Source organism: Heptranchias perlo, chromosome 7 (genome assembly GCF_035084215.1).
Source record: "Heptranchias perlo isolate sHepPer1 chromosome 7, sHepPer1.hap1, whole genome shotgun sequence".
In the NCBI taxonomy this organism is placed as follows: Eukaryota; Metazoa; Chordata; class Chondrichthyes; order Hexanchiformes; family Hexanchidae; genus Heptranchias; species Heptranchias perlo.
This window is the reverse complement of record NC_090331.1, coordinates 41,273,501-41,289,523: the sequence shown is the minus strand read 5'-3', so window position 1 is coordinate 41,289,523 and position 16,023 is coordinate 41,273,501. Positions and strand designations below refer to the sequence as shown.

The window sequence follows — 16,023 nt, the reverse complement described above, 5'->3', positions numbered from 1 at the left end:
TTCCTCCTTCCTCAGGCAAATGAAACATTTGCCTGAGGAAGGAGGAAATCTCCGAAAGCTTGTGAATTTAAAATAAAATTGCTGGACTATAACTTGGTGTTGTAAAATTGTTTACAATTTGTTTCTTGGTGAGAGAGACACTCTTTTTAAAATTATATTCCCTTATCTCCAATCGAGTATCTCCATACACCACCCACAATTGTGAAAATGGATGGGTGACAACATTTTCTGCCATGTTCATGTTCTATTCAATGCCTAGCAGTGACTCATTAAACCAGCTCTATTTATAAGACATTTTTATTCATTGAAGGGCAGGGGCTCCATCAGATAGACACATAACACAGTTTCAGATATTATCAATTCACGTTAAAAGGTAGTAAAATAGTGATTACCTTTATCATTAGTAGCATTGTAAAGTGTAAAGACAGGTATTCCAGGACCTGCATAGAACAAAGGACAGACATTAAAACCATTTACTATGCTGTATTTTATTTTGGAGAATTAGTTTCTGTGATTCACTTACCATAACAGTACAGTACATAATATTTTCCATTTCTGCTGAAGTATGCAGAATAGTATTGACAGCGTTCCTTCATCAGCTCACAGGTAATACATTGTGGCTTCTGAGAATTTGTTCCAATTCCAACTCTACAAATAAAAGAAAAATCAAAAACAACTAGGCACCAGATCCAAATGGACTTTGTACAAGGTTACTTAAAGAATGGCTGTGAAATCAATCAATAAAAAATCTTTTTTACTATCTTTCAAAAATCATCAGAAATGGGAGCAGTACCTAAGGATTGGAAATAGTTAGTACAATAATCATCTTCAGAAAGGGGAACAGGATTACACCGGGAACAACAGGCCAATGAACCTAACATTTGCTATAGGTAAATATTAAAGGACATCCTAAAAGAGGATGAATAACCAGAGGGATAGAGCACAATTCCCAGGAAGTGATAATGAGTCTGTACATGGCACCAGTACAACCACATCTGTAGCACTGTATATAATTTTGTTCACCGTACCACAGTAAGGATATCTAGGCTCTGAGACAATGCAGAAAAGGCAACCAAGCTGATACTTAGCTTAAGACATCTGATCGATAAGGAGAGGTTGAAGAACCTGGGATTGTTTACTTTGGAGAAGAGAAGACTCGGGAGATATTATTCAAGTATTCAAGATCTTTAAGGGAATAGATAAATTGAACCTTGGATAATATGTTTAAGATTGCCATAAATTCTAGAACCAAGGGACATGGGCTCAAGCTTAGAAGAGGGAAGAAGCGCAGACACTTTAGATTTAATTATCTTATGTAGAGAGTGATGGCATGTGGAAGAAAAGTTGAAGGGAGGCAGTGGAGGCAGATAGAGTGGAAATATTTAAGGGAAAATTGGATAGATATTTGAGGGAGTGCATAATTGAGGGGTATTAGCTTTTGGGAGGTCAGATGGACTGTGGGGTCTTTTCTGGTTCTGTACTTTCCTTTGTTCCAGTGTAACATTGCCATTTTGAATATTTGGAAAAAGTTGGAGTGTAGTGTTAGCATCTTTGAGAACCAACAACAACTTGCATTTATATAGCACCTCTAATGTAAAAAAGAATACCTTAAGATGCTTCACAGAGGCATAAGGAAAAAAATGTCAGGTTAAACTACAAAGTTTATGGAATTATAGAATCATAGAATCTTACAGCACAGAAGGAGGCCATTCGGCCCGTCATGCCTGTGCCGGCTCTTTGAAAAAACTGTCCAATTTAGTCCCACACCACAGCTTTTTCCCCATAACCCAGCAAATTAGCCCTATTCAAGTACACATCAAATTGCCTTTTGAAAGTTCCTATGGAATCTGCTTCCACCACTCTTTCAGGTAGTGCGTTCCAGATCTTAACCTTCTGGGTGAAAAAAATTCTCTTCTTTTCCCCTCTAGTTCTTTTGCCAATTATTTAAAATCTGTGACTTCTGGTTACCAACCCACTTGCCAGAGGAAACAGTTTCTCCCTACTTGCTCTATCAAAACCCCTCATAATTTTGAATACCTCTATTTGGTCTCCCCTTAACCTTCTCCGCTCTAAGGAGAACAATCCCAGTTTCTCCAATCTCTCCACATATCTGAAGTCCCTCATCCCTAGTATCATCCTGATGAATCTCCTCTGCACCCTCTCCAATGCCTTGACATCCTTCCTAAAGTGTGGTGCCCGGAACGGTATACAATACTCTAGCTGAGACCTAACTAGTGATTTGTAAAGGTCTAGCGTGACTTCCTTGTTTTTGTATTAAATGCCCTTATTTACAAAGCCAAGTATCCCATACGCTTTCTTAACTCCCTTATCAACTTGCACTGCCACCTTCAAAGATTTGTGAATATGCACCCCAGGTCCCTCTGCTCTTGCACCCTCCTCAAAATAGTACCATTTAGATTATATTGCCTTTCCATGTTGTTCCTCCCAAAGTGCGTCACTTCACACTTATACGCATTAAATTGCATCTGCCATGTGTCTAACCATTTCACCAGTCTGTCTATGTCCTCCTGAAGTATCATGGTGGGTACAGTACAGGAGGAGGTCATTCGGCCCATTGTGTCTGTGCCGACTCTTTGAAAGGGCTACCCAATTAGTCCCATTAGTCTGCTACTATCCTGCTCACTATTTACTACATTTGCAAGTTTTGTATCATCCGCAAACGTCAAAATTGTACTCCCTACACCCAAGTCCAAGTCATTTATATATAACAAGAAAAGCAGTGGCCCTAATACCGACCCATGGGGGACCCCACTGCATACTTCTCTCCAGTCAGAAAAACATCCGATCACCATTACTCTCTTCCTCCTGTTCCTTAGCCAATTACATACCCAAGTTACCAACGTCCTTTAATACCATGTGCTTCTATTTTCTGAATAAGTCTGTTATGTGGTATTTTATCAAATGCTTTTTGAAAGTCCCACAAGGATCTGAATACTTTAAGATGGTGGTAGGTATTGTTAGTGATAGAATTGTTAATGCTGTGATTCTATCACCAACAATCTGAGAATTTTTAAAAAAATTATTTGAAGTGGAGCAGTACTCTTGTTACCCTGCCAGAGCCATTGTTTCATGGGTGGAGGGTTCAACATACTGCAACTATTCGAGATCAACTCTGAAGGCAAGCCTAGTTTCTCAAGAAACTCATAGTACATTAATGGATGCAACAGACTCATTCACTTTTACTTCTGTTATTTCAGATATCCTGGAAAGAGGCACCAACTGTATTGGGTGACTGATTCTATCATAGATTAGAATCACATTTTTATTTAAAAGCTTTCTGTTATGGAAAATGAGAGTAAATCAAACATTCCTTTAACACTTTATATTATTGAAATAATATTGAGAGGTATACATATAATTCCTTCAACAATCATACATATATTATTTATAAAACTTACTTATATAGGTTTCTTCTCCCTGGATACAGTTTGTATTCATTGCTAATGTAGTAACTGTAATACAAACAGATGTATAATGAATATCAGACTATAAAAATGGATAATCAAGAATTAGAATATTAAACATTGGGCCTGATTTTACCAGGCCTGCGGGTTTCCGGCGGGTTGGGTTTCGGGTGCGTGGCCTCCGCGCCCGGTGAAATTAGTGGGTTGCCCGCGCGATCGTAGCAGGCAATCCACTAATTGGAATCACTTACCTGCTCCTCCGGGATCCGCGCTGCTGGTCTGCGCGTCGGGCGGGCTGTGCATGCGCAGTACGATCTGTCATCTGGAGGCTCTCTAGTTAAAGGGGCAGTCCTCCACTGACAGATGCTGCAACCAATGGAACAAATTACAGCATGGAGCAGCCCAGGGGGAAGGCTGCTCCCAGTTTAATGATGCCTCACCCCAGGTATCATCAGATGGGGTGAGGAGGAGGGGGAGGACAGAGATCTTCCACCCGGCGGGCGGGAGGAAGCGGCCTGCCTCTGCCACCAAGAAGGCCTGGCTCGAGGTGGCAGAGGAGGTCACCTGCGCCACCAACATATCGCCCACCTGCATACAGTGCAGGAGGCGCTCCAATGACCGCAGTAGGTCAGCCACAGTGAGAACACGTAGTCTTTCCCCTACACTCCGTCTGCCACAACACTGCCCCCACCCCACATCTCCTTCGGCACCGCCAACACTACTCTGTCACATCACCCCTCATACCCACTCAAACCCCATCCTCATCTTACCTGCACCTACTCACCTCGCCAGTACTCACCCCGCCACTAACACGCAACCCAATCCTCATACAATCTCATGGCTCTATCCCATACTCACCCTCTCGTGCATCTCCCTCACGGCCAGCCTCACTCAACCTGCCACCACCTGTGCTGCAGCCACAGGGCATGCATTGCATATGTGCAGTAGGCAGCGTACGGCAAACGTGTCGTGAGCATGAAGGGGATGCACAAGGGTGTCTGAGGGTTTGCCATGGGTGTTACCTATATTGAATTTCAGAGCAACAAACATCACACATTATATTGGCACCACCACTGCCATGTCTCCGCGAATCCTGTCTGTTGTGTCCAATAATGCCCGCTCCTGGGTATCACTATGAGGACCCACCACTGATGCCACCCATTGTGTTACTGCAGAGTAGGTGCAGGTGTATTTGCAGGGCTCTTCCGCGCAGACGACTGAGAGACATCGGCGGTGTACCCGGCTGCACCCTGGAAGGATGCGGAGGAGAAGTTGTGGAGGGCAGTGGTGACTTTGGCAGCGACAGGTAAGCAGTTGGTGCTGGGGCCAGCCAGGAGCAGCTCGGCATGAAAGAGCCTCAGATCTCCACGACTACATGTCGAGTGAATCTGCGCCTCCGTGTGCACTGCTGCTCGGAGAGGTCCGGGGAGCTGTGCCTCAGTCTGTGGACCCTGTGGCGAGGGTAGTGCCCTCTGCGACGCGTCTCTCTCTGCGGTAGCCCTCCCTCCTGCTGTACAGGTGGATGTGTCACAGCACTCTGTTGTGGAGCTCCACGTGTCAGAGGTGGACGGCGTGGATGGCGAGGCTGGTGATGCTGTTCGCCCTCCGAGGGGGTCATGACTGCAGCTACGGCAGCCCCCATCCGCAATATGTACATCTGAGCGGGTCCGCAAGGTAGGCACATGTCTCCGGACCCCGGGGTGAGTGTGCAGGTTGGTGACTTTGACCGTCCGGAGGGGGGTGGTGGAGGCCACACTTTGTCCCAAGTGACAGAGCGGCCTCCTGCAATGGGTGAGGGTCTCCCCCCCCCCCCATCTGTCAAATGGACCTTTGCAGCTGCCACAGGCTGACGGCTGCAACACGTCCAGTTCAACTAGGACTGTTTCCCCCAGTGTGTGAAACAGTCCCATGTTTCCCCAAAATCACACACAGTCCCTTAATCAGGTCAGTTAATGACCTGAACAAGCGAAATAAATAACCTCAAGTGGCATCCCGCTGGCTTTAATTGCCTGTGGGATTCCCACCAGCGGGGGCCACGCACGCACCCCCACACGTCATCGGGGAACCCGGAAGTGGGCGGGATCGTGGCGCGATCCGGTCACGTGACTGGATATCGGGATTTTCGGGGCCCCCCCGCTGGAAACCCACAAGAAACCCGACGGTAAAATCGAGCCCTTTCATTCTAAAAATTATTTTCTAGTAAAGGAAGTTTTAATAATGATTATAAGAAAGAGTAATATGAGCAACATATATGGAAATTTAGAACATTCTTTATTTACAGTACCATGAAATGAACATAAAAAGAAAAGAAAGATTTGTTATGCTTTTGATGTTGATGCAGAAATGTATCAAAGAGTTAATAACCTATGTAACTTTTACTTAAAGTTACCTCAGAAGCCCTCACGCACCTGCATTTATATAAATCATTTCTGTAATACCATATGCATTGTATGGGGATATTGCACATTTAAATTATTAATATGTCCTATATTCTCTTTCTAAATAGCCAAAAAGTTTGTCAATTCCTTTTGAAAATAATGCTAATTTCTGAAATGTCTGTGTGAGAAAGGGTAGACTTGCAATTTTGTGAAAACTTGATAAAAAGACCAAATTTGAATAAAAAGGATGTTAAAATAAAACTGATTGAAGAAGAAACTAGATACTGAAGGAAGAAAACAGAATATATAATACTGTATTGGATATTTAAGATACTTAGAATGTTCTAAATGAAAATAATTTGGTTTTTTTTCAGGTAAGGAGTTAAAACAATATAGCCAGAGATTGTTAATGGGGTAAGGTACACTGGGAGGGAACTGCAGTTATCATGATTCCACTGAGATGTCTTACCACACACAGACACAAATGCTTCTCAAAGTGCACTGGAGAAACATGTTTCTCATTTATTCCCATCATCATAAGGGAGTGGAGAGGAAATGATCACTTCTGTCAATACTGCAGAAGTAGCCCAACGAAAATTTGTCTGTCCCCATAAAGAGGTACATGACTCCTGCTGAGCATCTACGCATAGCAACATAGTTAAGATCAGAAACTTAACAGAATGGGAAGAATTCTATGGTGTTCTGAGCTGATGTTCCAAATACAGTGTAGCATCATGATACCCTGGCAAGAACTGGGTTAAAATAATCTAAAATGTGTTCTCAAGTACATCACACTGTAAAACTTAAGAACATAAAAGCCCTGTGGAAAATATTTTAAGGCAAATTTTAAAAACATTTTCATAACAATATGAGCTGTTGTCTTTGGTTTTAATCAATTTATGATTGAAACAGACTCGTGTACTAAAATTGGTTCTGTTAAGCCCAAGATAATCTTTTCCCTTTCCATTCCCTGTTGATATTAGATTACAGCTACTTGTGATTTTGCTGAATTGGCTGGATCACAGCTTTTATTAAAATGTTCATCAGATACTAATGATTGATATCTGAAATGTCTGTTCATTAGATATATTTTGAACATATATCTAATAATATCCTTTTAAGTGCACTGCCTATGTTTGAATCCATTTATAGAAATACTAGTGGATCTCTTGTAGCATTGCTCTTAGTGAGTCAGGGGATAGTCTGTGTACTGTTATGTGGCAATATATTATCAGGACTGCCGATTGATTGAAGAAGCCAAATTGTACTTTTGTTACAGTGCATTGTAAGAAAGAAAGAATTAACCTGCATTTATATAGCGCCTTTCATGACCTCAGGGCATCCAAAAGTGCTTTACTGCCCATGGAGGGCTTTTGAAGTGCAGTCACTATTGTAATGTAGGGAAACACGATAGCCAATTTGTGCACTGCAAGGTCCTACAAATAGCAATGAGATAAATGACCAGGTAATCTGGTTTGGTCGTGTTGATTCAGAGATAACTGTTGGCCAAGAAACTGGGAGAATTCCTTTGTACTTCTTTGAAGAGTGCCATGGGATCTTTTACTCCTGACCTTGTAACTCAGAGACAAGAGTGCTATCACTGAGCCAAGGCTGACACCTTAAACAATTGTTAGTAATATTTTCAGGCTTGAATTCCATGACTATGCATATATTTGTTTGGAAACTATACATCGGTGGCTTTGATTAATATTAAATGTTTAATCATGTAGTTAGTTTTATTTCTTACCTATTTTTTTAAAGGCCACGTGCAGAGGAAGATGGTAGAGAATAATGTTCTAGGTTACAGGTAGGTAGGAGACACGTTATAGAAAATGCAGGTATCAGTAGTGTTGTTGTGTGGGTTGGTAGTGTTGGAAGGTTGGTCCAGGGCTCTGTTAGCATTGAGAGTGGCATCATGAGGGCGTGGGAGCATTGGGTGGGGGAGGGGAATGAAGATCTGGGAAATCTGGGAGGGGGATTGTTGGAGCACCGAGAGGGATGATCTTGGTGTTTGAGAACACTATAAAAGGGGATACTATGATCTGCAAGGAGTGGGAGAAGAGTATCAGAGTATAGCAGCATTGGAGGGATTCTTGGGATGTCAGTAGAATGGAAGAAATGTCTGGGTGCGTGGGAGCACTGGAAAATGGGTGCTGAGTGTGGTAGTGATGTGAGAGTGGACTTGAATTGTGGGAGAAGTGAGGTGGCAGTGTGGAAGTACTGAGAGCAAGATACTGGGAGTGGAACAGCTCAATGGGGGTTACAGACTATTGCTGTCAAAAGTTCAGTGATAAGGATTTTCTTGGGATAGATCAGCAGTGAGGAATGAGAGGAAAGGAATGGTTGCTTGCTGAGAGGCAGCAAAAGGGAGCTGAGAAGGAGGAAAAGTACTGAAAAGCACTGAGAGCACATAAAGAACTTTAAGCCAGTTCCCAGCAATAGCTGAGAAAACAGCTTTTGTGATTTTAGGGGAGGAGAATCTTGTCCTTCGAGACTCAAGTCACAACAACAATAACAACAACTTGCATTTATATAACAACTTTAACATAGTAAAACGTCCCAGGGCTCTTCACAGGGGTATTATCAGACAAAAATTTGACACCGAGCCACATAAGGAGATATTAGGACAGGTGACCAAAAGCTTGGTCAAAGAGATAAGTTATAAGGAGCATCTTAAAGGAGGAGAGAGAGATAGAGAGGTGGAGAGGTTTAGGGAGGGAATTCCAGAGCTTAGGGCCTGGGCGGCTGAAGGCACGGCCGCCATGGTGGAGTGATTAAAATTGGGGATGCACAAGAGACCAGAATTGGAGGAGCGCAGAGATCTCGGAGGGTTGTAAAACTGGAGGAGATTGCAGAGTTAGTGAGGGGTGAGGCTGTGAGAGATTTGAAAACAAGGTTGAGAATTTTAAAATCGAGGCATTGCCAGATTAAGAGCCAATGTAGATCAGCGAGCAAAGGGTGATGGGTGAACGGGGCTTGGTGCGAGATAGGACATGGGCAGCAGAGTTTTGGATGAGCTCGAGTTTATGGACGGTGGAACTTGGGATGCTGGCCAGAAGAGCATCGGAATAGTCAAGTCTAGACGTAACAAAGGCGTGGATGAGGGTTTCAGCAACAGATGAGCTGAGGCAGGGGCGGAGATGGGTGATGTTGCGGAGGTGGAAGTAGGCGGTCTTGGTGATGGAGCGTATATGGGGTCAGAAGCTCACCTTAGGGTCAAATAGGACACCAAGTCTGGTCTGGTTCAGCCTCAGACAGTGGCCAGGAAGAGAGATGGAGTCGGTGGCTACTGAACGGAGTTTGTGTCGGGGACCGAAGACAATGGCTTCAGTCTTCCCAATATTTAGTTGGAGGAAATTTCTGCTCATCCAATACTGGATGTCAGACAAGCAGTGTGACGAATCAAAGGCACTGGAGAGGTTGAGAGAGGTAGTGGTGAGGTAGAGCTGGGTGTCATCAGCGTATATGTGGAACCTGGCGCTGTGTTTTCGGATGATGTCACCGAGGCGCAGCATGTAGATGAGAAATAGGGGGGGGGCCAAGGATAGATCAGGTTGCAGCTCAATTGCAGTTCAGGAGTCCAGCTGCAGTAGGGTCAGTTGTGTGGTGGGAGGAGGTTGCGGAAGAGTGGGGAAGGAACTGGAGCCCTGAGAGCTGGTAGCAAGGAGTGGACAGGCAGCATTGGGCCACTGTGGACAAAAGTGCCACAGTACCACTTACATTGCCAATTAAGCTGGGATGTCTCAGAAGTAATATGCAACAGCACCATCTTAGAGACCAAGCTTGGAGAACTCAATCACAGATCAATTTAATCATGAAAGGAAAATGTGACAGAAATAGGTTTGACTGGAAAGTATTTCAAGAAGTAAGCATAGCCGTTACAGGAATTCTGTGCTAGGTAAAACACTTTTGATATCTTAAAGATACAAGCAACACACGGAAAGTTCACAATGTCCAGACTATATGACAGTGCAAAAGATTACGCATATTTTGTGTATCTGGATTATTATCATCCAGTGCTTAACACAGTTCCACCTGTCTAAATTAATAGAGACACCCAGACCTCTGGGAGTAGTCTCTGGTAAACTCAAAAGCAGAACTCTACCTTGCTGGCTAGCACAGTTCCAAGTATTACAGGAAGAAAGAGATTGACCATTTGACCTAGCCTAACTTGGACAGAAAGGATTAATGAACAGTTACAGTTTAACTTATTTTTACACCGATACAGTATGCTCCACTTAATTCAAATTATCTGCTAATTTGATTTTTTTTGAGAAAAAAGTGACTTTGAATTAACAAGAGTAGATAGTAATCAAATTTATTTATTTATTAAAAGATCATTGTGCAAACAAAACAGGCAGCACAGCCTATGTGGTGCAATATTTTAACAATGTGTTGAGTAATCTAGAAAGAGTATTTTTGTTTTATTCTCTATATACTTACAGGGTATTCGCCACCAGAGTTACTATACTTGTGACCTCCCATGTTCCTTTTGTAATCGGTGTTGCTTTAGGCTTCAAATAAAAATGAAGGGACATTAACGTGTAGTTGGTTTAGAAAAGCTTTAAACAGATTTAAATAGTTTCATCAAAGACTCATGCTTACATACCGGAGTTCCAGCCACCTTATGAATATGCTTATATCCATCACTGTCACTAAACACTTTGTAGAAAGTACAGTTGTCTGCTGCAAAGAATGAATCTGATGGACGAAACTGCAAACATTTCAAATAATCAGTATAAAATTATTAGAATTCCAAAGTGTCAGTAATTTAAATAATTTAATCTTAAGTAGTTGAAGAATCAAAAATATATTGACAGCTTTAAAGTGTATCAAGTTTCAGTATATTTCAACAAATAAGTTTTCTTCACTTTAGTTAATATTTGATTTCATTTTTTACACCTTAACATCATATTAATTTTCCCCTTTTACTACCACTGAAAAATGTTCTTTCTATAACAGCATACTCAACGATGTCACCTGTGAAGTTACTTAACAGAAAGTTTGTGGGTTTGGATATCTGGTATTAATGTACATCATAAAGTAATTGGCTTTACACACTAGCTGCACGTTAATTGAATGAAACCCTCCCTGTTCATGAAATTGAAAGGGCTATGGCACATTGCCATGAGTTCCATCAATTGACCTTTAGTGACCTCCTTTACACAAAGGTGAGTTGTTGCCTAACTCATGTGACAAAGGTCACCTTAGGCTGCCTGGTAAGGTCCAGTGGCAAAAGATGTATGGCAGTGATCACTTTCATTACTGCAGATGTTGCTGTTCATGCTGTTCATGTGGGCTGCATGTCTTCAGTCAATAGTTGACATAACTCACTAGTAGCTTCTGAGGGGAAGTGCAGCCTTCTGAGGCTCTGACAGACAGAGAATTGTAAGTACATAGGAACATGAGTAAGCCATTTAGCCCCCCGAGCCTGTTCCGCCCTTCAATGAGATTGTGACTGATCTGTGACCTAACTCCATTACTCTTGTTGAGTGGGTATTGATGTGTTAGAAACAAACACCATCTGTGATGCCTTATTCTTCGTTCACTCTATTCACTCAGTTCCTAGCCTGGTGCAATTCCTGCCAATTTTAAACACAGGAGTAAGTCTAATTTCATCCTAAAGAATGTATTTACTTTAGCATTTTGAAGGTAGAATCAAATACAAACTAATGTATTCACAAACATAATTAGGATTTGCATTATTAGCTTGGGATCAAAATCATACTTGTTTAATTAGTCAATCTCCTTTGACCTGTGCAGTGGGGATAGAGGGCGGATGAAAATTAGACAGGGTGTGCAGACATAATTCAGTAGCCATTTTAAAGTCATAGGACCTGAAATTCTGATGGTCCCGCTCCACTGGCTCAAACGCAACCCATACAGTTTGGCTGTGAACCCCATCCCAAATTGTGGGGGTGGGCCATTTCCATGAATTGGATGGGCCGCCGGTGCCTGCAAAAGTGCTTCACCGACACCCACCACAAATTGCACTTGTAGGGCAGAACAGCCCACAATTACTCCGCCTGAGGTGTGTCCGGGCCTTTCTGGGCTGAAGATAAAATTACTTCCACAATTTTTCTGCTCCAAATGGAGCAATTCTGACTCAAGCCAAAAGGGGATTGATTACCTTAGCCTGGGTAAGCCTTTCAAAAGGCCCCCAGAGGATCATGCTTTCTCTCAATGGCAAAAGTTCTGTTAAAATCTTATAAGGGCAGAATGGGAGGAATTCCCAGGGTACCCCCTTAGATGTAGAAGGAGCAGGCAGAAGTTCTGCCCATGCCCCCCACACCCCATCAAAAAATGACTGGCTGAAAGAAATGGGCGGAACCCCAGCAGAACTGGGTTCTGAACCAAATTCCAGCCACTGGTGGAAACAATGTCCAAGATGGCACCTTGGATGCGCAAACACGCTTCCAGCTTAACGTGCGCCGGACGCCATCTTGGTAAAGGGTTTAGAGCATGCACAAATAACGAACACCGGCAGCATGTAAAGTAGGGAGGATATGCGTTTGATCAGTGTGCAACGCTGATTTAAAGTGATAGATACCATTTTGGGACTTAACGCTCCACTTAACCACGACCATCTGAACATGTCTTAGAGTGCCTGGAGGACCCCCCAACACCACTACTTAAAGGGACCATGCAGGATTTACAGTTTAGATGGTGGATTATTGCTTCTGGCTGCTGATGCATTTGTACTGTTTTTGGAGGTCTCCTATGCTTGAATACTAGGATGAGGGGACATAGTCTAACATTTAGAGCCAGGATATGCAGGAGTGGAGTTAGGAAACGCTTCTACACACAAAGGGTGGGAGAAGTTTGGAACGCTCTTCTGCAGAGGGAAGTTGATGCTAGCTCATTTGGGTACGGTAGCGTAGTGGTTATGTTACTGGGCTAGTAATCCAGAGGCCTGGACTAAAATCCAGAGTCACGAGTTCAAATCCCGCCACGGCGGCTGGCGAATTAAAAAATTCAATTAATTAAATAAAAATCTGGAATTAAAATACTAGTATCAGTAATGATAGCCATGAAACTACCGGATTGTCGTAAAAACCCATCTGGTTCACTAATGTCCTTTAGGGAAGGAAACCTGCCGTCCTTACCCGGTCTGGCCTATATGTGACTCCAGACCCACAGCAATGTGGTTGATTCTTAATTGCCCTCTGAAATGGCCTAGCAAGCCACTCAGTTGTAAAAATCTCGCTAGGGATGGGCAATAAATGCCGGCCTTGCCAGCGACGCCCACATCCCGTGAACGAATAAAAAAAAAAAAGTTGTGAATTTTAAATCTGAGATTGATAGATTTCTGTGAACCAAGGGTATTAAGGGATATGGTGCTAAGGCAGGTATATGGAGTTAGGTCACAGATCAACTATGATCTCATTGAATGGCGGAACAGGATCGAGGGGCTAAATGCCACTGCCACTTGCTGCCTCCTGTTATGCGCCACCCTCTCCTGTAAGAAAGTGGGACGTGAGTCTGGGTGATGTGCCTGACATGGTTGAATAGCTGCCAGTGTGTGTGGCCTGTGAGTTGCGGATGTGCGGCTTGCAACAGTGGTAATGTGTAAGGGTAAGAGGAAGCATCTGATTGGAAGAGTTGAGTACTGATTGAAAGGGTTTGTTGGTATGTGGGTGATGGGGGTGTAGTGCGTGGAGCAGTGAATGCAGTTAGTGGTGCAGTTGGTACGAGATGCCACTTGACAGTTGACCTCACTCACCTTGACCACTCGTGTCAAAGCATTGATCTTCTTCCTTCAGTGCATTCATGTTCGTGGTGCTATGTGCCTGGCATTTACTACATCCCATACTGCATCCCACTACCTTTTGAGCATATGTCTGGAGGGCCTCTTGCTCCCCTCCACCTACGGATATAGGATCCCTCCTTCTGTCCACCTCTTGCACCAAGGCTCTCGTGCATCAGCAGAGAACCTTGGTGCATGCACTCTCACAGGCCTGGGGCCAACTCGGATTGGTGAGGTCTGGCATGCAGGTTGGAGGATGTGGAATTTAGTAGTGCGCAACCTTTATTCAACGTTTCAACAAAACTCAACAGTTTGTAAACATAGGATCTGGGCCTGCATCTGTGTTTTACGTATCCGATGTCTGATCTCCGTTCAGACTCTGTGCAGACAGCACACTGTTATTTTTGGCAAATAACAGGTATCGGCTTTCTTTAAGGGATTTTGGCAGGCTGTCAGGGAGACATCCTGCCTTTAAGATATTGGATCTGTTGCTGCCCATCTCCGGTCCTCGCCCTCTCCCTTGCATTCTGGGCTCTCTTCTCCTATAAGGGGAGAAAGTACAGACGCATGAGTGAGTGATGGTGACGTGGCCAACTGATGAATGCATTGGTTTGGGTGTTGCTGACCGTGAAAGAGATGCATCAGAGGGTGAGTATGAGACAGAGCCATGAAGTTGTATGAGGATTGGGTTGAGTGGTAGTGGTGGGGTGAGCAATGGGGAGGTGAGGAAGTGCAGGTGAATTGAGGATGAGCTTTGAGTGGGTGTGAGGAGTGATGTGATAGAGTAGTGTTGGCAGTGCCGAAGGAGTTGTGGGGTGGGGGTGGTGATGTGGAAGACAGAATGTAGGAGAATGAGTAAGTGTACTCACTTTGGCTGACCTAGTAAGGTCATTGAAGCACTTCCTGCACTGGATCCAGGTGCGCAAGATGTTGCTGCTGCTGGTGACCTCCTCTGCCATCTCGAGCCAGGCCTTCTTGATGACAGAGGCAGGGCACTTCCTCCCGTCCGCCGGGTAGAACACATCCCTCCTCCTCCTCCTCACCCCATCCAGTAGCACCTGGAGTGAGGCGTCACTAAATCCAGGAGCTGCCTTTCCCCTGTGCTGCTCCATTGTGCTGCTTAGGTTTTTTGCTTCAGGACCAGCCCCATAGGAGGACTACCCCTTTAAATAGAGCTCCTCCAGCTGACATCCTGTGATGCGGGTGCGCAGTCCGCCCTCTGCGCAGCTTTCCGACTGCAAACCCGGAAGCTACATTAAATGGCTCCAATTTACCCACGATCGCGTGGGGAATGGACAGATTTTATTGGCGGGTTACCCATGCGCCCCCCCCCCCCCCCGCTGCCATCCCGCCTCCCCGCTAATATCGGGGCCCCCGTGTCAAAGCTGATTTGCAACGTTGCTATCAGGTAAGTACTCAGGCCAGACGAATATCTTAGCCTGCCTGCGCAGGAAGCAGCCGGCGCAGGTTAGTCGCGGACCGCAGTACCCGCGCCCGATTTACGGCCTAATCCAATTTAACACCCAAGATTTTTAATACATAAATTTTCAGAGAAACAAAGTATTTAAACAATGCTACATACTGCACCGATCCATCCTGTTGTACTCATTTCAGCAAACTGACGATCCTGGTATAAGAGAACAAATGTTCAGAATAATCAATGACTTAGAATGACTATGCATTGAAATAAATTAGTTATTGCAAATATGAGGATATTTTAAGCATGGTGGTTGAAACCAGTCACCTTCGAAGAACTCCAGCTGTTGTTCTTACTGAAATCATAGATTGTTAAAATGGAATGATTTTGTCTTCGTTCAATCCACTGCACGGAGATGCGCTGATCTGTTGCCCAGTTTATTACACTTAGATAATATTCACTGAAAGAAAGTAAGTAAAAATACTGAAAATACCCTGATGTATACATTAAAAAATATATTGTTTAGAATGGAGGAGTCCACATTCGATATTTGTACATTTTATATTAAATATACTGAAGTTAATTTTGAAAAATAATTGATTCAGCTATATTATCTGCAAATTTATACAGTTGATCTGATGAACCAAGAATAATTATACTGGCTAAAAATTTCCACTATTTAATAACTAACATCGACAACAACATGCATTTACATAATGCTTTAACATAGAAAAATGTGAGCCAAAAGAGTGTTTAGTAGGGGTGACCAAATATTTGGTCAAAGAGGTGGGTTTTAAAGAGAGAGAGGTGGAGAGGCAGAGGGGTCTAGGGAGGGAATTCCAGAGAGTGGAACCTAGGTTTTGAAAGCACAGCTGCCATTGGTGTGAGAAAGGGAGGAGGGGACACAAAAAAGGCCAGAGTCAGAGAAGTGGAGAGTTTGGGTTGGTTGTAGGGGTGGAGAAGGTTACAGAACTAGGGAGAGGCAAGGCCATGAAGGGATTTAAACACAAGGATGAGAACTTCACATTTGAAGTGTTGGGGAACCAGGAGCTAACG

The 16,023-nt window shown here is 43.7% G+C and overlaps 1 protein-coding gene across 1 annotated transcript in view; it reads right to left on the bottom strand.

Annotated features, from left to right (window-relative positions):
• The window catches only part of fap (fibroblast activation protein, alpha), an 89,960-nt gene that overhangs the window by 23,721 nt on the left and 50,216 nt on the right, over positions 1-16,023 (bottom strand). Inside the window, exons 11-17 of the mRNA XM_067987375.1 lie at positions 15,295-15,427; positions 15,133-15,177; positions 10,413-10,517; positions 10,247-10,317; positions 3,420-3,473; positions 524-648; positions 393-440 (exon numbers count right to left, since the gene is read on the bottom strand). Of these exons, the coding sequence (XP_067843476.1) occupies positions 393-440; positions 524-648; positions 3,420-3,473; positions 10,247-10,317; positions 10,413-10,517; positions 15,133-15,177; positions 15,295-15,427 (581 nt within the window). The remainder of the gene's footprint in view (positions 1-392; positions 441-523; positions 649-3,419; positions 3,474-10,246; positions 10,318-10,412; positions 10,518-15,132; positions 15,178-15,294; positions 15,428-16,023) is intronic.